Source organism: Leiobunum rupestre, chromosome 1 (assembly GCF_980474605.1).
Source record: "Leiobunum rupestre chromosome 1, qqLeiRupe1.1.hap1, whole genome shotgun sequence".
Lineage (NCBI taxonomy): Eukaryota > Metazoa > Arthropoda > Arachnida > Opiliones > Sclerosomatidae > Leiobunum > Leiobunum rupestre.
In genome coordinates, this window is record NC_143384.1 from 29549112 (window position 1) to 29571952 (window position 22841).

At 39.1% G+C, this 22841-nt stretch overlaps 1 protein-coding gene across 1 annotated transcript; it reads left to right on the top strand.

Annotated features, from left to right (window-relative positions):
* The first annotated feature begins 14608 nt into the window (after positions 1-14608).
* LOC149962071 (zinc finger MYM-type protein 1-like) lies at positions 14609-16784 on the top strand. Its single transcript, XM_090164391.1, has 3 exons — positions 14609-14921; positions 15060-15877; positions 16410-16784. Exons 1-3 carry the CDS (start codon positions 14609-14611, stop codon positions 16782-16784), a joined length of 1506 nt encoding a protein of 501 aa, XP_090020517.1.
* Positions 16785-22841: the final 6057 nt, after the last annotated feature.

The window sequence follows — 22841 nt, forward strand, 5'->3', positions numbered from 1 at the left end:
CCCAAATTTAGAAGTTTACCAAAATTTAGATATTTACCCGAATTCAGTTTAAATATTTAAATTTAAATACTTACCTAAATTCAATTTAACCAAATTTAAATATTTACCAAATTTAGACATTTACCCAAATTTAGACAGTTACCCAAAATTAGACAGTTACCCAAAATTGGATATTCACCCAATATTAGATATTTACCCAAAATTAGAAATTTACCCAATATTAGATATTTACCCAAATTTAACCACCTTTGTTTAAAAGAATTTCGAATAATTTCATAAGGAGGGACCCTTAGAATCTTTGATTTTGCCATGTTAATTTACTTAGAAAAATATAATATTTTAGTTGTCAAAAACGATTTCGGTTGCCATGGTAAAACGAAAGCCCATCGCATTTTATCCCTTTGGGGTTTTTTAAGTTACATGAAGGTCTTTTTAATCCCTGAATTTAAACAAAATCGATGAGTTACACCTCGGGTAGTCACCTTGTAAGTTAAGTAAATGTACCAACTCAGCAGCGAAATACTTCTGACGTCACTGTGGAACGAAATGAAATGAGGCCCGTAGCCAGCAAAAAAATAATTTGCCCTCAAAAAATCTGAGAGTGCATCATCGTGACCCCTGAAAAAGTCTCTGTGCCCCTTAAAAAATTAAAGTAAGTAAACAAAATCAATAAAATAAATCCTTATAACATATTATATTTAATTCAAGTTCAACTGTACAAAATATATTATTTCCTTGCGTGTAACTTGCTTTACTATATTATTTCCCTTCCACGTGCACGAAGTTAAAAGTTTTAGCAGAAACAACAATATGATACGTATTCAAGTCAACACTGTAGTCTAACTGCTTCGACGTCATCGCGTATTCAAATTGAATAAAAACTAAGAAGTCACATAACTCAATATAGACAGCTTTTCAAATTTCCTATTATATAAATTTAATTTACATAAACACTGTCGAAGGACGGAATTATTGTTGTGAATTTTATCAGTATATAATATTAAATTATCGGTAGAACGGAAACAACGACGTACCAAATATGGAAGAAAAGCCGCTTGATTGTTGCAAAAATAGTCAAAATTGTAAATTTAATAATCAGCTAGGCTATTACCCTAGGCACCACTACAGGCCTGAGTCAACTAGCGACCTATAAGGCCTTATAACCAGTGGCCGGGTTATATGACGTAGGAGGGTAGTGGCAAGCCCGTCATGCCACGCGAGCTAACCGTCAGCTCCCTACACTTACTATTACCGTTAACTTCAGCAGGTTTTTATGGGAAGGGGAAACCGAAGATCTCGGGGGAAAACCCTTAACCAGTGGGGAGATAACTTGCAAACTCAACGCAGAAGGAGTGGTTCCGGATTTTCACCCAGTGCCACTAATTGGGATCGAACCCGGCTCCTCTTACTGCGAGGCGAAATGGCTAACCACTCCGCTAGAATGGCCATTATGAAGATTTTTAGTTGTTTAAAGGGGAACGGCCAAGCTTTTCCAAATATGGCCTTATTTCCGTATCAAAAGATTAACAAGACGTTCAATATACTAACACGTACCTTTCTTTGTCTTGAAAAAATAGCTTTTGGCCCAAAAAGTTCAAACGAAAAATAACGCCAGGTGTTTGGGTTTCAATTTTCGCCGCCATCTTAGGGGCTGCCGCCAGCGTCCCTAACCCCGTATAAGGGATTTGCGAACTATCCTATCTTTTAAAATCGCGCAATTTAGGCTTAAGTCTCTTATAACTGGAACGCGCCACGCGTGCAAAACAATTTTTTTGCGTCTTCAGCAGCGCGCGCTTTTACGTTGTTTTTCTGTCTCGCCAACTTCTCACCAGGTGTCGCGGCGGACGCGCGCTTTTCGATTTCCCGAAATTTCTTTATTTTATTAAAAATTAACCACTCAATATTTTTTGATGCGGTTTTTGCCATAAATTTTAGTTTTTAATGGGCCATAGGGCAATCTAACTGGTTAAAGCTTGACCGTTCCCCTTTAACGAATTGTAGCAGAAGTAGTCTTTTACTTTTATGTTCGTAACAATTAAAACAAACCCCAAATTGGAGCAATCGATTGAAAAGTAAGTTTATATTTGTGATTTTGTTACATTATTAACGTTTATAATACAAGTGGTGATAGCAGAACTATTCAATGTACCAAACGTATTAGCATATGTAACATAATTACTCATAAGTATGCCATAAAAGCAATTTCGTTAATGAAACCTAGTTCACGGGATATGACGTCAATTACGTCACTTACAATTCCGTGACGAAATACGCGTCATCAACTTTACTGATGGGAAACGGAAGTTAGTGAGAATTCCTCGCGCGTTTCTGGCTTTGCCCATGTCAAGTTTAGCTCATGCCTAGCGATCACATGATTTGATTTCCATGGTAACCTTTTCAATAGCGCAAGGATTATAAGCATTTTTGCATTTTTGGGTCCGCTCAATGTATGTTCCGCGTGAAACAAGGTCTCATTGAATTTTTTTCAATGGAAATATTATACAGAGGCATACTTATGAGTAATTATGTTACATATGGTATTAGTAATTATTAATGAAATAAAACCTTAACTTTTCACGTTAGTTCTGCTGAACTATAACAAACGGTAAAAGTTAGTAACAGTATCAGTAATGCTCCTGTTTTCAAAGTAAATTAAAAAAATTATAAACAGGACTATTTTCTGCCACGGAAAGTTATGGCATTCATTGGGGGCGCCATATAATCATTTTGAACCGGGCGCCACCAACCCTCGGTGCGCTACTGAGGGTGCCCCTTAGGAAATTGGCGGGCCCCTTCAACTAAAAAATCCTGGCTAACGGGCCTGATCTCGATTTCGTTCCCAACCCCAAAACCATTTGTTCTGGGTGCTGGTGTAAGTTAGTCTGCTTGTCTGAAACAATACACGATTTATAATAATGCAACTGGGCGTTCCTCCAAGACACTTCCCCAGCAACGAGCTGATCTGCTTTTATCTAGAGGCTCTCTGTCTATTGATATTTTTAACTCTTTCAATTTCGACGAATCTGACGAGTCCCCTTCGTTTGATGAAGTCACGCCCGAGTGTACCACCTATTTTCGTGATGATGACCTGACGTAAGGCGCGTACACAATTTCTTTCAACCCGGCAAGAGCCTGATGAGCTTTTGGAGCCGTTTTTACTTCGAATTCGTAACCGGGCTTCTAGGTGTGAACTGGATGAACTTAAAAACTCTTTTGTCAAGGATCAATTTAAGAGAATCGCTAGCTCGACAACTAAAGAGCTTAGCATCAAGAATAAATTAACTATTGATTTAATTAAATCAATAGCCAAGGCTATTGAAATTTGTAAAGCGGTTGAAAATTCGAAGGAGCATATGTCGCAGTTATCAGTTTTGTTTGGCCCAGGGGAATCAGCGGTTTCACCGTCTCAGCAGCTTCCCCCATCAGTCTGTACACTGTGCCATCAAACTCTTCCGATTGGTTATTTGTCTCCTCCGCGCTACTCGCACGATCCTTTGATACCCCATTTTGATCAGCGCCAACCCTTCTATCACCCTGCGATATCAGCTTCCACCGCCTCCCTACAAAGTGTATCTTGCTCCACACCCAGCTGCTTCTAAACAATTTCGCCATGATTCTACACAGTATTGTCCGCCAACTCCACAAGTTGCGCAATGTTTTCAATGTGGTGGACCTGAATCTCACCTCGCCGGCTATTTTTATAGCCTTTAGCTCGCCCAAAACTTTGTTGTATCATCCATTTTTCGTTATATAAGTTTGTGTTGCTTCAATATACGTTGATAACGAACAATCAATACATTAGCTCGTAAGGGGAAGTTAATGTCGTAACGACTAGAACTAAACTAAAACTTGAAGATTAAATTTCAAATGCCATGTGATCTTCCCAGTTTCCCACGCTAACGTTTGTGAGTCAAAGTTACCTACAATACAAAGCTTAATAATAGTACAGTATTGTTTATAGCTGATATCAGTAGATGGCGCTTGAAGCTCTGTGAGAAAAGTAAAAAATATTGAACGTGCCAAGAGTATGATTAACACGTGATAATGAATCGCTTTCTATATACAGAGATTTGCTGTTGTAAATAAAATATAAACTCCAAGGCCCGACCACTAGTTTTATGTAATAAGCCCGACTACCGGAACCAAGATCCTACGAAATAATACCACTTGAAGGTGTTCGATATAGGCGAAATCGTTGGCATTTAAGACCTAGAGTGGTTCTCACTTTTCATAAGATCCTACCACAGGCTATATCGGTTTCTACTAAGCAACAGCTCTTCGCTAGTGTTGAAAATACCGCTGCCTACCCAAACGCCACCGAATGGAAGAAAATATTGGTGCTCCGAACCCGATGTCCAATCATTCAACAGAGGCCGCTTACAGTCATAGACTTTCATGTGAACTGGTTCTTCGACAGTTGGGCCCTCCTGTACGTTAACTAATATCACACTCACGACGATCCACACTCCTGCTTTCCTGCAATTCCCTGGTCGCTCTCGAACATCACGCTCCAAAAAATTATATGAGGATGATCTTCAACAGAACACTCCGCAGCAGCTCACTAAGGCCAGAGCACTTGTTATTCCTGTAAACACCACACCATTTAGAAGCATTATGCGTAATTAAACGTGCTCAAAAGAACATCGTGTAGCCCATTCGACGCCACTCTGTTCACTGACTCTCCCCGACAAAGTAGAATGTTCTATTAAACCGGGAACTCTCCAAGATCTTTCCAGATCCAGATCGGGCTGACCAATTACACGTCCTAAAAACTCTTAGACTAAGGAGAGTAACCCCAAATATTCTTTATTATTTTTAATTTTGTTGATGTATGTGCGTGTAAAAAGAGACATTTAATGTATATAATATTACTATTAACAGCCTACGGTCCCAGATGTCGCCGCAATAGTTAGCCCCCCCCCCCTCAAGCGGAGGCCGGCAAGCGGGATAAAGCAAGCATTCAGACGATCTTGGAACGTAGAGCGACCGAGTTTATGTAAACAACACTTAATAAAGACTTTAAAAGAAAACACTAGATTATTAATTATATGTAGATTGAGAAACAGTTACAAGTACTTAATTAGAAACAGGAACAGGTATATGACAATGGCTTCTTCGCCTTTAACGGCTAAACTTTATTCCATCGTCCTTATTGGTCATCTTTGATATAAACCTCGTGACACCTAAGGTCATCCATATAATTTTGGTCTAAATCCAATAAAGCAAAAGCTTCTGCACGAGATAGTTTACCGTCTTTTCTTTGCTCTTGCTCTATCCAGTTGTTAATTAATCTGGTCAAATATAGTTTATGTTTTCCAAATGCTAAATCACCTGCTAAATCATGTTTAATATTGTTGATACTTCTCTCGTCATCAGTTTGAATTGGATCTCTTAGCATTAGTTCATTAAGTGTTGGGTTGGACACATCTGGCCATCTGGCCCAACTTGGATTTTCTCCCCGAATCTCTGTTTTCCAATGATCATATTGTTTCTGGGCCCACAACAAATCTTTATGATTATAATTTTCTAAGATATCCAACAAATCCTGAGGTAGATAACTTTTTCCTTGAGAGTTAAAGACATCCCTGATATCCGATTCCATAAGGACCGGGTTTAGGAATCCCTCATTGTTTGATTTGATCTTTAACATTTCATTTAAATTTAACCCAACAGCACTTATCATTTTTCTAACAATTAGGGCCCTTTCGTTAGTTCTAACATACAGGCGTGCTTGTACAGAATCTTCGTTTGTTAAATTTGAATTAATGTGACAAGGTGACGCGTAGTTATGATCTATTAAACGAAATTCCGTCATAGATGATATTGTAGTTTTTTTCAGACCTATTTGTTTGTTTCTTACTGTAGAATCTGATTTACGCTTTTTGTTGGAACATTTTCCCGAATGTAGGGCTTTACTAGTTTGCGTAATTTCACATTTTTTACACTTGTAATAATTTCTTAGTTTTTGTGACTTTTTTTCACAGCTAGTGTGTACCCATTGGTAGCACCAAACACATTTAATTTGAGTTTTTCCACCAACACATTTTGCGCCATACGAGCACACCGTGACATTTAGTTCGTCATAATTTTCGAGCCACGTGGCGGTTATGTGTTCGGTATTAGTATTTTGGATTTTGAGGTAGCGGTTATATTCAAATTGGTCAATAAACTTGAGGAATTCGGGGATATCACATGGCGCCGGGAAATTACCTTTAATTGTCGTTTTCTCTTCAGGCTTGTGAGATAAAACAAATAGGCACCATTTTCTTCCTATGTCTTCTGGTGGTATATTTGTTGGTGTGCCGTTTAAAACGCCCAAAAAGTAATATATTGCGTAGGCTCCGCAATCGAAACCATTAGGCTGTTTAGGACAGTCCGTACTTATTAAAAATTGCCAGCCTTCTAAACAGAAGGGTTTTTTTTGCAACATCGAACGCCAGTTTTACTATTGCTATAACGGATTTTAAAAGATGAATAATCCGATGCGATTCCACGTGTAATCCATCTAATATTAAAATATTTCGGGAAGAAAAGTGAATTAAGCACAAAAGCCAATGATATCCTTCGAATGGAACCAAAGGTAGTATAACCGAAATTATATCTTTGTTTAAGGCATTCTTCGATTGGAGAAATTTTGCAATGTCGCTAATCAGTTCTACACGACTTTTTCCATCCGGAACAATGACGTTTTCTACAGCCCGGAACAAGTTCTCGAAATGTATTAAATCAACATGCAGAACGTGCTCTGGTCTTAGAAAATGGCTGAGGGAGGCTAAACAGCCGTCTATAACGCTCTGACCGAGCCAATGGCCAGGTTTTAAAGTATCGGTGACCATCAAGGTGTCGAACTCTTCGTGATCAATCTTTTCAACTGCATCATTTTCAAACGAAAAATAAGTCGAAGCCTTTGTGTTTTTAGGCATTGTGCGCCACGGCTTCCAAGTATAAGATGTTTCTTTAGTGCCTTTTACAGTAGCCACTATAGCAATCTCTTCCAAATTACTTTGCGTTTCTAAGTCACTTTGTTTTCCGGTTAATTTCTGTGTTTCTTTTCGCAGTGCTACAACTGTATCATAAATTATTTCGTCAATTTCGCCAGATTCATTTACTGGATCATCAATGATTTCTTCCGGTATGCTCTCCATGGCACATTCCGATAACGGATTCGCGTGTTTCTTGAATTTTTTTGGTGTACTTTCTTTTTGATTAACGATTTTTCTCTTCAAACCTTGGGTTTTTCTCGAGGATGAGGCGGGATCCCAAGTAAATAATCTTTCGGATTTTTTACCTATAAATTTCTGTGGAATTTTCGGCCGCTTGGTTGGTAGCGTTTTACCTTTTTTCCCGCTAGTTCTCTTTCCCCTACTGGACTTCATTATGTCCGTAAGATTAAAATGTTGAATTGATGGTTCTACGTTTTTAACCAACATTTGTACAGCTAACAAATGATAGCATTTACCAGTATTGCAAGAGCATGGGTGTTTCTCATTTCTTAGGTTCACTACATGGAATTCTTCTCTTATGAACGGATTAGCCACCACATAAACTTGCGCTTCATGTTGGAAGTACACCAATTTATTTTTCAGGCAAATATCCGCTACCGCTCTGTTGGATCGAACAGTCACCTTACCTTTAATTTCTTCTGAATGAGGATCGAAAAAAACTTCTCCCTGGCGAACACCTCTTACAATGTCTTCCAATTTGCCAAAATTGATTCCCGGCAACTGCAATTCCTTTGCGATGTTGCGGCTTAACCACAAAATTTCCGGCCGAATCTCTATACGCTCTGTTGAATTCATTCAAGATATAAATTTGTACTAGCGTAAAAGTCATGACGATTTCATCAGGATTAAGAGGTTTCTTCGCGGATTCATCTTTCAGCGTTCTGTTAAAACGTTCGCTTAGGTTATTAGTTGGTACGATATCTACGAATGCGGCAAACTCATTCGTTGTTGAAGCAATAGTTCTCGTCTTCAGATCGTTCTTTAGGTATTTATCAAAATATTCCGCGACACCCAAATCCCAATCATCCGAATATTGATCATATTTTTCTTCGAATTCTTCGGGATTCTGGCAACCAAACAACTTATCTAGGAACGCGTTGTAAGCTTGAATCTGGAACGACTGCGCGTGTTTCTTGTACAACCATGCTTTGAGATCGGATCTCACGTGATTTCGGCAAAAGCGTAAATTTTTCTCCCCGACCACAGACGACTTGATAACTGCATTATACAAACCCTTCTCCCTGTCTGTTACAATTGGAGCGTTCTTACCCCACTGGTCTAGTTGTAAGCGTTTAATAACGTGGTCTCTCCATAACTGAGTATGTACGTCCTCTTTTCGGCTAGTGTGCATTAAAAAAATTAAAGGAAATGACGGGTCCCCAATTACTTCGGTATTTTTCATCATGACAACAGATATGTAGCAATCGCCTAAATTGTAAGTCGTGTCGTACGTTATACATTGCTTAAGATTTTTATCTGCAAACGATGCTTGTAGTAGGCGATTGGCCAAATTGAATGCTTCCGGGTGAGCCCAAACTACGTTAAGTTCTGGGCAATAATCTGCTTTACAAATGACACCTTTTAAAGAAGTGTGACCCAAGCTGGCTATGTTTACTACACTGTCTCTGCTGATCAGGCTGTGGCGAGTTTCAGCCGATTTAAAGTTTTCAGCTTGTTTTGTATTTCGTACTCCTGCGGCTTCTAATTCTTCAACCGTAGGTACTAAGCCGCTAAGGTCATTTTTTCGCGCGTCAACAATACCGTTCTCAGTTTCAACCAAGGTTTCTTTATAGACTTGCAATGGCGGAACGGCTCGGGTAGTTACTTTTCTTTTGATAATGTCCTTGACTGATTTACGTGTTTGTACGTAAAGACGACTGACATGTTTGGCATTCCCATGAGCCCTTCCTACCCACAGAGTCTCGTCACCTAAATACTGAACTACTATCGCAACTTGAGCATAGCGTTCCCTATTTCTCAATTTAAACACTCGTCTTCTAAATCCATTGTCGTACGCACGTTTTCCATTTACGACACCCTTATCCATACTGTAGTAACACTTAACTACATCATTTTTAGTGGTGTTTGCATCATTTAATAACGAGCGCCAACGTATTTGATCGGCGGTAACATCGCATTCTCTTTCTTTAGGTACTAAAAAAACATAACAATCACCTCCTTTTATGTCCTTTTGTGGGTATTGAAAAACAGGACCGTAGAATCGTCCTTCAGTAGTCTCCTTTAAAATGTTTTCCACCTCTCTCAATTCCAAAGTGGTCGCACGGGTAAAAGAAACCCTTTTGTCATTTTTACCATCCATAATCCTAAACCATTTTCAAAACGTTTAATTAATTATTAATTAATTTATAATTATATATTAAATGGATAATGAAATCGGTAAATAACAAGTACGAATAATTTAGTTATTTTGGTCTAATTTAAGAGAATGCCTTTATAAATACGAAGTTAAACAAATAACGTTCGAAAACGACAGATAATTCAGATGCCAAACACTAAAAAGGGTGATTAATATAGCACATATTTGTAAATTATGGGAATTATGAATAAAATTAATTTAAATATTGTACGGGCTTCCAAAATTATTGAAAAAAGCGTTCCATAACACTGTTAAAATTACGTAACGACCTCATTTTATAGAAAAAACTATTGAATTCGCGACCTACTCACCTACAGTTTCAAAACTACGCTGTAGTCCACAAAATGTAAGCAAAAAAAGGTCGAATCTGGAATAAAGTAGGAGTCGCTAAATTTTTGCATTAAGTTAGTATATGATGCCCTTATGAAAATCCCACAAGTCCCCATGAATCCGAATGTTGCGTCCTCCGGCTCCGCCCCCATTTAGATCAAATCTGACCTTTTAAGCTTTTAATAATAATAATAATAATAATAATAATAATAATAATCAGCTAGGCTAATACCCAAAGCACCACCTAATCTAATTAACCTAAAATATTGCGTAAGGCCTCATTCAATAGAAATTTTAGAAAATAACATAGTCGACATTTGACTATTGCGCCACAAACCCGTATCTCCAACCACAACAGAAATAATTAAAGCTAAAAATCAAAATTGAAAAACAATCAAACTTTTCAAATAATAATAAAACAAGCCGGCCAAGATCGTAATATTACCTCTCCTCGGAGGGGATTTAGTTAATTCCCCACGCCTCGTCTCACACCACTTTAAATTCAATAAGTTGTATAGTGTAGTAAATGAGATTGCCCAGAGAGGAATCTATATCAGTTATCCCACACAAAAGTGTTTAAGCGTAATAAACGTAAATAAGTAGAAGGAACCAATACATCGTCTTAAACATAATATCCAGCTCTACATTGTGGTTATAAGACAAAAATAACTAGATATCAGGCCCGTAGCCAGGATTATTCAGTTGAGGGGGACCGCCATTTTCCTAAGGGGCACGCTCAGTGGCGCACCGAGGGTTGGTGGTGCCTGGTTCAAAATGTTTATATGGCGCCCCCAATGTATGTCATAACTTAAGTAAATTTGAAACCAATATTCACTACAGTAATTTAATTATATTGAAATAGAAATGATTTAAACATGATGAATTTAGGAGACTTAGAAGCCTCTACATCTCTTCTCTTATTCTTTTTCGATAACAATCGCCTCTAGCTTTACGTTAAGACATTTTCTACTAAAAGACTTTTAGTAAAAGTTAGGAACAGTGTCAGAAAATAGTCCTGTTTATAAATATTTTAATTTACTTTGAAAACAGGAGCATTACTGATACTGTTACTAACTTTTACCGTTTGTTATAGTTCAGCAGAACTAACGTGAAAAGTTAAGTTTTTATTTGATTAATAATTACTAATAAGTTTGGTACATTGAATAGTTCTGCTATCACCACTTGTATTATAAACGTTAATAATGTAACAAAATCACAAATATAAACTTACTTTTCAATCGATTGCTCCAATTTGGGGTTTGCTTTAATTGTTACGAACATAAAAGTAAAAGACTACTTCTGCTACAATTCGTTAAACAACACTTCATTTACAATTATGACTAATTTTGCAACAATCAAGCGGCTTTTCTTCCTTACTTGGTACGTCGTTAGCTCTGACCTACCGATAATTTTATATTATATACTGATTAAATTCACAACGATAATTCCGTCCTTCGACAGTGTTTATGTAAATTAAATTTATTTAATAGGAAAATTGAAAAGCAGTATATATTGAGTTATGTGACTTCTTAGTTTTTATTCAATTTGATTATACATTTAAAATATTGGTGTAAGTTATAATACGAGCCTATGTAAACAGAAAATTACATGGAGGAAAAAAAGTGAATCCATCCAAAAACCATTTGCCCGCCGTTAGTAATTGGGTACAACTGAATACGCGACGACGATCAAAAATTAACACCAAATTAAGTTAATTAAACCGCGTGATAACGTCAAATCATCCAACTATGCCGGATTAGAAATGCCTATGCCAGATTACAAATGCCTATGCCAGATTAATTAAACCGCGTGATAACGTCAAATCATCCAACTATGCCGGATTAGAAAGGCCTATGCCAGATTACAAATGCCTATGCCAGATTAATTAAACCGCGTGATAACGTCAAATCATCCAACTATGCCGGATTAGAAATGCCTATGCCAGATTACAAATGCCTATGCCAGATTAATTAAACCGCGTGATAACGTCAAATCATCCAACTATGCCGGATTAGAAATGCCTATGCCAGATTACAAATGCCTATGCCAGATTAATTAAACCGCGTGATAACGTCAAATCATCCAACTATGCCGGATTAGAAATGCCTATGCCAGATTACAAATGCCTATGCCAGATTAATTAAACCGCGTGATAACGTCAAATCATCCAACTATGCCAGATTAGAAATGCCTATGCCAGATTAATTAAACCACGTGATAACGTCAAATCATCCAACTATGCCAGATTAGAAAGGCCTATGCCAGATTAATTAAATCGCGTGATAACGTCAAATCATCCAACTATGCCGGATTAGAAATGCCTATGCCAGATTACAAATGCCTATGCCAGATTAATTAAACCGCGTGATAACGTCAAATCATCCAACTATGCCAGATTAGAAAGGCCTATGCCAGATTAATTAAACCGCGTGATAACGTCAAATCATCCAGCTATGCCGGATTAGAAATACCTATGCCAGATTAATTAAACCGCGTGATAACGTCAAATCATCCAACTATGCCGGATTAGAAATGCCTATGCCAGATTACAAATGCCTATGCCAGATTAATTAAACCGCGTGATAACGTCAAATCATCCAACTATGCCAGATTAGAAATGCCTATGCCAGATTAATTAAACCACGTGATAACGTCAAATCATCCAACTATGCCAGATTAGAAAGGCCTATGCCAGATTAATTAAATCGCGTGATAACGTCAAATCATCCAACTATGCCGGATTAGAAATGCCTATGCCAGATTACAAATGCCTATGCCAGATTAATTAAACCGCGTGATAACGTCAAATCATCCAACTATGCCAGATTAGAAAGGCCTATGCCAGATTAATTAAACCGCGTGATAACGTCAAATCATCCAGCTATGCCGGATTAGAAATACCTATGCCAGATTAATTAAACCGCGTGATAACGTCAAATCCTCCAACTATGCCGGATTAGAAATGCCTATGCCAGATTACAAATGCCTATGCCAGATTAATTAAACCGCGTGATAACGTCAAATCATCCAACTATGCCGGATTAGAAATGCCTATGCCAGATTAATTAAACCGCGTGATAACGTCAAATCATCCAACTATGCCGGATTAGAAATGCCTATGCCAGATTACAAATGCCTATGCCAGATTAATTAAACCGCGTGATAACGTCAAATCATCCAACTATGCCAGATTAGAAATGCCTATGCCAGATTAATTAAACCACGTGATAACGTCAAATCATCCAACTATGCCAGATTAGAAAGGCCTATGCCAGATTAATTAAATCGCGTGATAACGTCAAATCATCCAACTATGCCGGATTAGAAATGCCTATGCCAGATTACAAATGCCTATGCCAGATTAATTAAACCGCGTGATAACGTCAAATCATCCAACTATGCCGGATTAGAAATGCCTATGCCAGATTACAAATGCCTATGCCAGATTAGAAAGGCCTATGCCAGATTAATTAAACCGCGTGATAACGTCAAATCATCCAGCTATGCCGGATTAGAAATACCTATGCCAGATTAATTAAACCGCGTGATAACGTCAAATCCTCCAACTATGCCGGATTAGAAATGCCTATGCCAGATTACAAATGCCTATGGCAGATTAATTAAACCGCGTGATAACGTCAAATCATCCAACTATGCCGGATTAGAAATGCCTATGCCAGATTACAAATGCCTATGCCAGATTAATTAAACCGCGTGATAACGTCAAATCATCCAACTATGCCGGATTAGAAATGCCTATGCCAGATTACAAATGCCTATGCCAGATTAGAAAGGCCTATGCCAGATTAATTAAACCGCGTGATAACGTCAAATCATCCAGCTATGCCGGATTAGAAATACCTATGCCAGATTAATTAAACCGCGTGATAACGTCAAATCATCCAACTTTGCCAGATTAGAAATGCCTATGCCGGATTAGAAATACCTATGCCAGATTAATTAAACCGCGTGATAACGTCAAATCATCCAACTATGCCAGATTAGAAATGCCTATGCCAGATTAATTAAACCGCGTGATAACGTCAAATCATCCAGCTATGCCGGATTAGAAATACCTATGCCAGATTAATTAAACCGCGTGATAACGTCAAATCATCCAACTTTGCCAGATTAGAAATGCCTATGCCGGATTAGAAATACCTATGCCAGATTAATTAAACCGCGTGATAACGTCAAATCATCCAACTATGCCAGATTAGAAATGCCTATGCCAGATTAATTAAACCGCGTGATAACGTCAAATCATCCAACTATGCCAGATTAGAAATGCCTATGCCAGATTAATTGTGTTTCCACTTCTTTGTAATGTTTGGAATTACATAATGCTTTGTATTGTCTTAATTCTTTCTTGTCTTTCCATTCCTTAGTTTATTTTCCGCAGTAGGAACTTTTACGGTAGGGAATGGAGCTATGCCGGAACTATGCCAACTATGCCACCTATGCATTTTAGGGAGTATGATGATTCCTGAAATGTGAACTAAAATACGGGACTCGGGTTTCAGAGACCCAGAACCGTCGCATAAATAATAGAATATCCTAAGCGCCTATTTTAGATTGTATGTTAAATTCTTGATGCAGTGGGTAATACGACTATTAAATAAACGATTTTAGACGACACAATAGCGATAACTTCTGAACATTGGGGAGTTTGGTAATTGTATTTTGCAGAGCCCTAATAACTAACATTTTATATTGAGGTTTAAAGTTTTCTGTCATAATTTTCAATACTTCTGTCGCCTGATAATTTAGGTTTCTGTATGATGTATAAGATTTTCACACATCTTAACAAATAATTTTTTTTTAAATTTACGTACTTGGCGGCCGATATATGATAAGTTAAAAAAAACATTTAATCGGATTTGTCCTAAATTATAGAATGCCCATGAAGCTTCTGAAGAGCACCAGCTATCCCTTAACGTTCACCCTAGTTGTTTGGACAATCTATCGGGTTCAACAACAAAAAAAAACCAATTGCACCATATCTCAGCAACCAGAACTTCCTGTAGACTTACAACAAAGCCAAGTTAGTCAACAATGCAATATGCTTAATTGTAATGTTACTGAAACCAGACTTGGAAATGATCCTGCTCTATGGAAAATAAACGTGGCAACTCGAAACTTGCTTTTGGCCAGTCCATTACATCAAAATATAGATCATATTCAGTTTGAGAAAACCGAACGCGTATTTGGTAACAAAATCAGACTTTTATCGAAAGATGTTTTTACAAGAAATCTAGTCAACGGCGAAAATATTAAAAGGGAATGGCTGTTATATTCTAAATCTACGAGTGCTTTATAATGCTTTCCGTGTCTGTTATTCGCGACAGATGCCAATCCAAATTGTACAAAATCTGCTTTTGTCAAAGATGAATTTATTAATTGGAAGAAGCAGTATGAGAAAATTACGTCGCACGAAAAGAGTGCTGGTCATTTAACTTGTCAAAGCCAATTAATTCTACGCTGTAGCGTAAAATGTAACACCGCAATTAATATGCATTTGAAAAAACAATATGAAACAGAAATAGATTATTGGAGGAATGTCTTACGAAGGGTGGTCGCGACTATTAAGTTTTTAGCCAATAGAGGCTTAGCCCTACGAGGAGAAAATGAAACTTTTCGATCCAAATCCAATGGAAACTATCTGGGCATATTAGAACTGATTTCAGAGTTTGATCCCTTTTTAGCCAAACATATATCTAATAGGGGAAATTTGGGTCGTGGACATGTTTTTTATTTGTCTTCTACCATTTGCGATGAGTTGATTGAAATTATGGCTAACAAAGTACAAGAAATAATCTTAAATGAAATTAAGGCCGTGAAATATTTTTCGATAAGTGTTGACTCTACCCCAGACATATCCAAAATTGATCAATTAACATTGATATTTCGCTATGTTCTTCCCAATGGTGACCCAGTAGAAAGATTCTTCAAATTTATGTCTTCAGTTGGACACAAATGCGCTGAGATGCGGGACGCGATCGTTTTAGATTTAGTAGCTCATGGAATCGATATAAAAAACTGCAGGCGCCAATCATATGATAATGCCTCAAATATGTCAGGTGCATATGCCGGACTTCAAGCATTGATTCGAGAAGAAGCTTCATTTGCCGCCTACGTTCCATGCGCTGCACATTCTCTGAATTTGGTTGGTACATCCGCCGCTGACTGTACAACCATATCTATCGATTTTTTCACCTTTCTTCAAGCCATTTACGTTTTTTTTTCGGCTCAACTCACCGCTGGGAAGTACTATCTAGTCATTTAAAAAACAATTATGAAGCAAAAACCATTAAATCACTTTCAAGTACAAGGTGGTCAGCCAGGGAAGCCGCTTGTAATTCTCTGCATTGTGGATACGCTGAAATTAAGGAAGCGTTACTTGAAATGTCTAACGACACAAAGCAGAAAGCAACCACACGCCACGAAGCTAAATCTCTCTCAGACAAAATGTGTACTTTGAAAATAGCTTTTATGGTCGTATTTTGGACTCCAGTGTGAAATCGTATTAATTCAACTAGCAAGATTCTTCAAGGAGAGCAAATAGAAATATCAACTGTTACCTGTTTATATAACTCTTTGGTAGTGTACGTAAGTTCACTGCGGGATGAGTTTGAACGCTTTCAAATCGAAGCCGAGATTTTGTGTGGAAAAAAAGAATACAAATGGGAATTATGTAGGAAGAAACGCGAAAAAGAGCAGTTGATGAAGGTCTAGCGCAAGAGGTTGAATTGACTGGGAATGAAAAAATGAAGTACCAGACATTTCTAGTCATAATTGATACGTTACGCGGTGAACTTTCTCGAAGATCACAGGCCTATGATTTGCTACAAAATCGTTTCAACGTATTGATTGAATTACCCAAGCTTACTAACAACGAAATCGAAGACGGTTCCAAAATTCTTAGGGAGTATTATTCTGATGACATTGAGCCAAATATTTTTCACGAATTGCTACAGTTAAAGGGATTACTTCCAGCTTTCGGCTTGAAGTTAGAAAATCTATCAGCTAGGAAAATTTTAAACATTTTATTAGAAAAGAAATTGAGTAATTAATTTCCCAATATCGAAATAGCTTTAAGGATTTTTATATGCCTACCCTGCTCTAACTGTTCGGGCGAAAGATCCTTCTCAACTCTAAAGAGAGTGAAAAATTACTTACGTTCTACCATCCACCAAGAAAGACTTAATTCCTTAGCTATACTCTCTATAGAGTCAGATATTCTAAATAGCATTAGCTGGGATGAAACAATTAATAAATTTTCTGAAAAGAAAGCGCGAAAACGTAATTTGGAATAATTACTTCCAAAAAATCCTAATCATTCTGTGATTACTAATTATGGTGCTTTTGTTGTATAGTGCGCAATAAAAAGTAAAAGTTTGAACCATATATTGTTGTTTGTTTACAATTTTTAGTTTAACAATTTTTTACTGTACCCCTACAACCTTTACATATTAACATTGAATTTAAATTTAAGTAATAAAGTAAATTAAGGTTCAATTATAACAATTATGTTATCGAAATGAAACCCTTCGGAACTAGATTCGAACACACCTCGTTAGGAAGTAATGGCTATATATTTCTAACGCCTATAACCACTACACCACGCTCACATATTATTATTCGACACATTCATTTTATAGAGTACCAAGGCTTAAGAAACTCGAGCTAACGCATCGCATGGTCGCCATTTTATTTCATTTTTCATGGACCAAAGTCATTTCAAAAGAGGCTAGCGCAACTACGTCCATTTTTTCTGAGCCTAGATGCTATCGCTACCTGGTGTAAATTGAAATCAGCCAAATTCTTGAAAAATGATTTATAACCTTTCTTTTCAAATTTAATGGAAATAATATGGCTAGGAAATTAATTTAAACTATAAACGAAAATCCCTTTAAAAAGGTTTCATCACAAACCAAGCCGTTTCACCTGTACAGGTGTCTAAAAGTTACTTAAACTTATGGGTACCTCAGCACCAAAGTATCTACTTTTTAAGTTAACTTTCCCATAGCGTGAAGTCGGCTCGTCCCCAAGGTATAATATGGACCAAATTTGGCGCCCCTATACCCTATCGCGCGCACGGGGCCCGAGGCGGCCGCCCCGGCCGCCCAGCCCTTGCTACGGTCCTGTTTGTTTCCGATCACTTTTTGACCCTTCGGTAGATCGACCAGCTTATAAACTTCAAGTTTCTCCATAGCTGCGAGTTCTTCATTCATTGCCTTCTCCCATAGCACATGGTCAACGGATGAGCGAGCCTCCTTGGCGGTCGTAGGTAAGAGGTCAAATACCAGGAACGCTTTGTCTTTAGGAGGAGAACAGGCCGTGCAAGGAAGTGGTTTCAACTTCGTTCTGTCTCGGAGAACAGGACCCGCGGTTCTTGTGCTCTTGCCTTTAAAGACGGGTATGGAGGCCACGTCTTGTGCTGGTCGGACGGATCTGGATGTCTCGTCGTTGGGTGTTTCGACGAATCTGGAGATCGCGTCTCCGCAATCGGAATCTTCGTTGGATGAGGTCTGGTCTGTACTGGAAGCACCATCATCTTCCTCAACATCAGTAACAACCAACTCTACCTGGTTAGGGACCTCTTCAACGACAACAGGAAATGTCTCCATGACACACTTTTCCGGATTGAATCTCACGTCTCGTGACCGAATAACGTTGCCGATTGAAGGTACGTAAACTCGGTACCCATCGCCATCTTCTTCATATCCAACAAGAAACCCCTTGCGAGCTTTCCGCAAATGGACGTAGCATTCGGTGCCGAAGACTCGAAGGTGCTTTATCGATGGCTGTGGCTTGCCAGTCCAGAGTTCGAAAGGCGATTTCCCTTTAACTCGGGTAGGTGCTGTGCGATTCAAGACATACGTCGTGGTGTTGACGGCTTCAGTCCAAAGTTTTGGCGGAAGATCTGGCTTACACAACAACATGGCTCTGACGGCTACCATTATCGTCCGATTGTCTCGCTCCGCCACCCCATTCTGCTCAGGCGTATACGGCATTGACGTTCGATGATTGAGACCGGCTTCTCGTGTTACTTGATGGAAATCGTGATTAAACAACTCGGTGCCATTGTCAGTGACAAGTTCCTTGACGGTATGCTCATAGGTTTTGCACCTTGCCAGGAAGTCCTTCAATCGATCGACGGTTTCGGACTTCTGCTTTAGAAAATGCGAAACCCTGAGTACTCGTCCTTGAACAGTACATAGTATTTCTGTCCACTCAATGACGGAGTCGGCGACGGTCCCCATAGATCTGAATGAATGCGTTCGCTAGGTTTCGTTGCTTTATCGAGGCGAGTGCCAAACGTATGACGAGACATCTTTTCGTATATCCACCCTTCGCATTGACGGCCAGCGGAGTTATCAACGATTTCGTAGCCGAGTCTCTTCAAGGTTGATGCGACATGACGACGATCCTGATGTCCCAGACGTTCGTGCCATGTCTGCAGATAGGCTTTCTTATCGTTGTTTGGATCAGCGGCCACGAGGATTGAGTCTCCAGGCTTCTCGATCTTGACATCTAAGCGATAAAGTTTTTCGACTTTACCAGGAACCCGAAGTCTTCTACACCCTCTCTTGATGACCTCATAGAGACCACACGATGATGATGTCGCTTCAAACTTTAGCTTCGTATTGCGACTCATCGATGCTTTCAGAGATAAGACATTGCAGGCAAACTCGCTGATGTACCAAACTCTGACAGTTCGCTTTCCAATTCTGAAGGTAATCTGGACATCCCCTTCACCGTCTGATAGCATCTCGGCCTTGTTTCCAACCTGGAGCCTCTCTGGCTTCTCGAACTTCTTGTAACTGATGAAGTTCGTAGCATCGTTTGTGATGTGTTGGGTTGCTCCGGAATCAGAATACCACGTAGTCGAAGGTGCAGTATTTGCAAGGAAACTGCCGGATGTCTCTCCTAGAGCGTTACTCGCTGACTTCGAAGTCTCTCCAGCTTTATTGGTGGCCGGGTTCTTCTTCTTAGGCGCTTTACAGTCCCGAGAGAAGTGACCGACCTTGTTACAGTTGTAACAATTCGGCTCCTTCTGGTTGGTCTGCTCCTTGAGTTACTGGCAGATGCTTTCTTCGTTTTCGACGGGCCATAAATCCAGAGGACTCCTCGAAGGCGTTACTCTCCCTAGTTGCTCGACCAATTAGAAGACGCTCGAGTTCAGCGACGGTCTGTTTTTCTTCGGGCAATGTGTCCCATAAGGTACCAAACTCCTTGTACTCGTCTTGCGGCAGTGATTCGAATATGCATGCGACCAGGAGACACTCGTGAAAAGTGACATCTTTCTCTTTGCGGGCTGTCGTGAGAATGTCCGACCAGAGTTACCCCATCTGAGCAAGATGTGTTGCCATATCTACCTCTGGTGACTTCGTTGTTCGCATGAGTAAGGCGAGCAGCTTCCTCAGGCGGTTGGACGACTTCTGCTCGAAGGTCTCCAGTAGCTTCCTCCACATCTCTTCCGGCGTGTCGCAGTCCATAATCGTATTCTGGACCTGCTTCGTTAATGACGTCCAGAGTGCTGAGCAGGCACTACTGAATGCGACCCTGTACTTCTTTATCTCAGCTGCAGTTGTCTCTGCTATGGATGACGCTGGATCGTTCCATTCACCGGTTACAATCTCGAATACGTCTCGTATTGTAAGGACGTCGATGATTTGCCTCTTCCAGCTCCTCCAGTTCTCAGAACCAGTCAATGGCGTAGTATACTATCCATTCTCGACGGTGGGTGCTGGAACTCTCGTGAACAGGAACTGACTCGGAAAACCAGGAACAAACAGCGACAGGAACCAGAAGTTCAGTGGCTGCAGAAACGGATCCACATATTCAGGGCGCAGTGGGAGCGTGGGAGTTTTTTTGTGTCAACGCACACTGAGCAGAGCCGCTGAAGAGTGAATAAACTGATGACGTAATTAAAATTCCAATATTGAAAATGCAGACGCTGAATGACCCTCTGACTATTACTGCGGTGAAGTTTTATAGTAATGCCCTATCTTGTTAAAAAACAAACTAAACATATTAGATAAGATAACGCATGTTATGAAAATAATATATCTTCATTGTTTACTTCAACAGATACCCATTCAAGCCATTCGATCGCGCCAAAACTCTGGTTACAGTTCATATTATAGCCGAAAGGGGGCACTACACCAATCGTATCAGGCAGTAAAAAGTGTTTCCTAAAGATAAAACTGCATACTCCCGCAATCGTTATCGCGGTTAAGAATGGGTCTATTTCGAATTTATCCATGAAAATAGAACGATAAGATAAACAGCCTTGCAAAAGAATGTTTACGTCCTGACGGCAGTACCGGATTATATCTCTTTTATAATCAAAATAATTAAAGTTGGGGTCCAAATTACTGCAAGCTTCTGACAGCGAATCGTTATACCACTGGATAAATTCATCGTAGGCCTTACCGCTTAAACGATTAGGGTCGTACGCTTCGATCGGAGGCATGTCATTATGTAGTACGTAATTGGTTTCGTTCGAACGGGCAGGATCAAATTGATGGTCTACGGCATTAAACAATAAATGCGGGAAATGTCCCTTATTTAAATTATTATCTAAACCGAATGTAGAAACGAATTGAGAAAGCGCGAATGGCATAAAATTTAGGGAACATAAGAATTTTAATTTTTTATACTGTACACTCATGAATTTGATCCCGTCGGTCAGGACTTTAGGAGTCCACTTTAAATCGACCATTTTACGTACTATAAATTGCGCATCGTAACCTTTAGCATTATGGGCGATACATATTATCTTATCAGCCACTCTGTTAAGCGTACGAAGATACACCAGAAAGTCACCGACGGGGTCTTTTGAGATAAATATTTTCTCCCGAGGACCACCACCGCATTTAATGCACGCGTACCGACTATCTTTTTCTTCGAAACAGAATAACACGCTTTTTGGAAGACGCATAAAATTGGTTCGTGAATCAAAGCATTGGCGTCAGTACGATTTGTTTGTATGCATTCAAAGTCATAAAAAACAAAGACTTCCGTTTTTGGAGTACTTTTCTTGGTTGGTGGTGATTGTTCATTGTCAGATTCGTGGACCCGTTTATTATTACTATTTTATCGAGAACGAGTAGTTTTTTCAGAGGAATTTTTACGTTCGGTCTTTTAAGGTTGCATGTAACATAGATGGCCTGCGGGGTTAAACTCACTACACGAAAGACAATAGGTCTCTCCGCAAACGTGTACTGCCTTACGCTTAAACATACTGACATATTTTCCGCAATTATTACAAACGTAAATTATAATCGAAACAATTTTGATTAGGGAAAACTCTTAAACATGTTTGGCAAGTTATTTTATCTACGTCCATCTTGCAATCTTGTTTTCTACAACAAGCGTGACAGAAAAGAAGACATTTATGATCTGTAGGATGATTATAACCTACCAAACATTTCTCGCAAAATCTATTAAACGCGAAAAGGGGCTTTGGATTACGTTGAAATGATTGTCAATATTTAAAAGATAAAGACATTTGCGGGGAGGTCCATTGCATTCCCTCTCTTCGTCTACGTCCCCGAAAACAATTACAGGAGCCGGATTGTGTAATCGAAAAACTAGTATACTGTTTTTGGGCAAGATTTCTTGAAACCGAGTTAACGCGTCCGGCCCCGGGCAATCGTAATCGGATAACGCAGCGTAAGCTAAAAGTTCCCTCGCTTCCAAGGTCTGTAACAGTAGAGAGTAACTAAATATGAACCCTTTTTTTCCAAGATGGCCGCCAAGATGGCCGCCAAAACAACCCCCCCACCCCCCAAAAATATTTTCCAAACATTTTTGTCCTTGGAAAAATCGAAAATATTTTTGTTTTCAATTTCACCTTGAAGATGCTCTTTGACCTCGACGCCTGACACCTGTACACAACCACTAAGCCTCGGTCTATCAAATCAACAAGTTTGGTCACGATCGGACAAGGTCGAACCGAGATATCGGCGGTAATATGTGACCCCACCAAATACTTATGTTAATTTACTTTTGGTGTCATTTTTTCGTTTTTTTCGTTTTTTCGCCGTTTAAAATGCTAATTAGTTATTTGCGAGATGGGGAAACGAATTCGCGACCTTCGCTTTATACCCTTGGCGGTT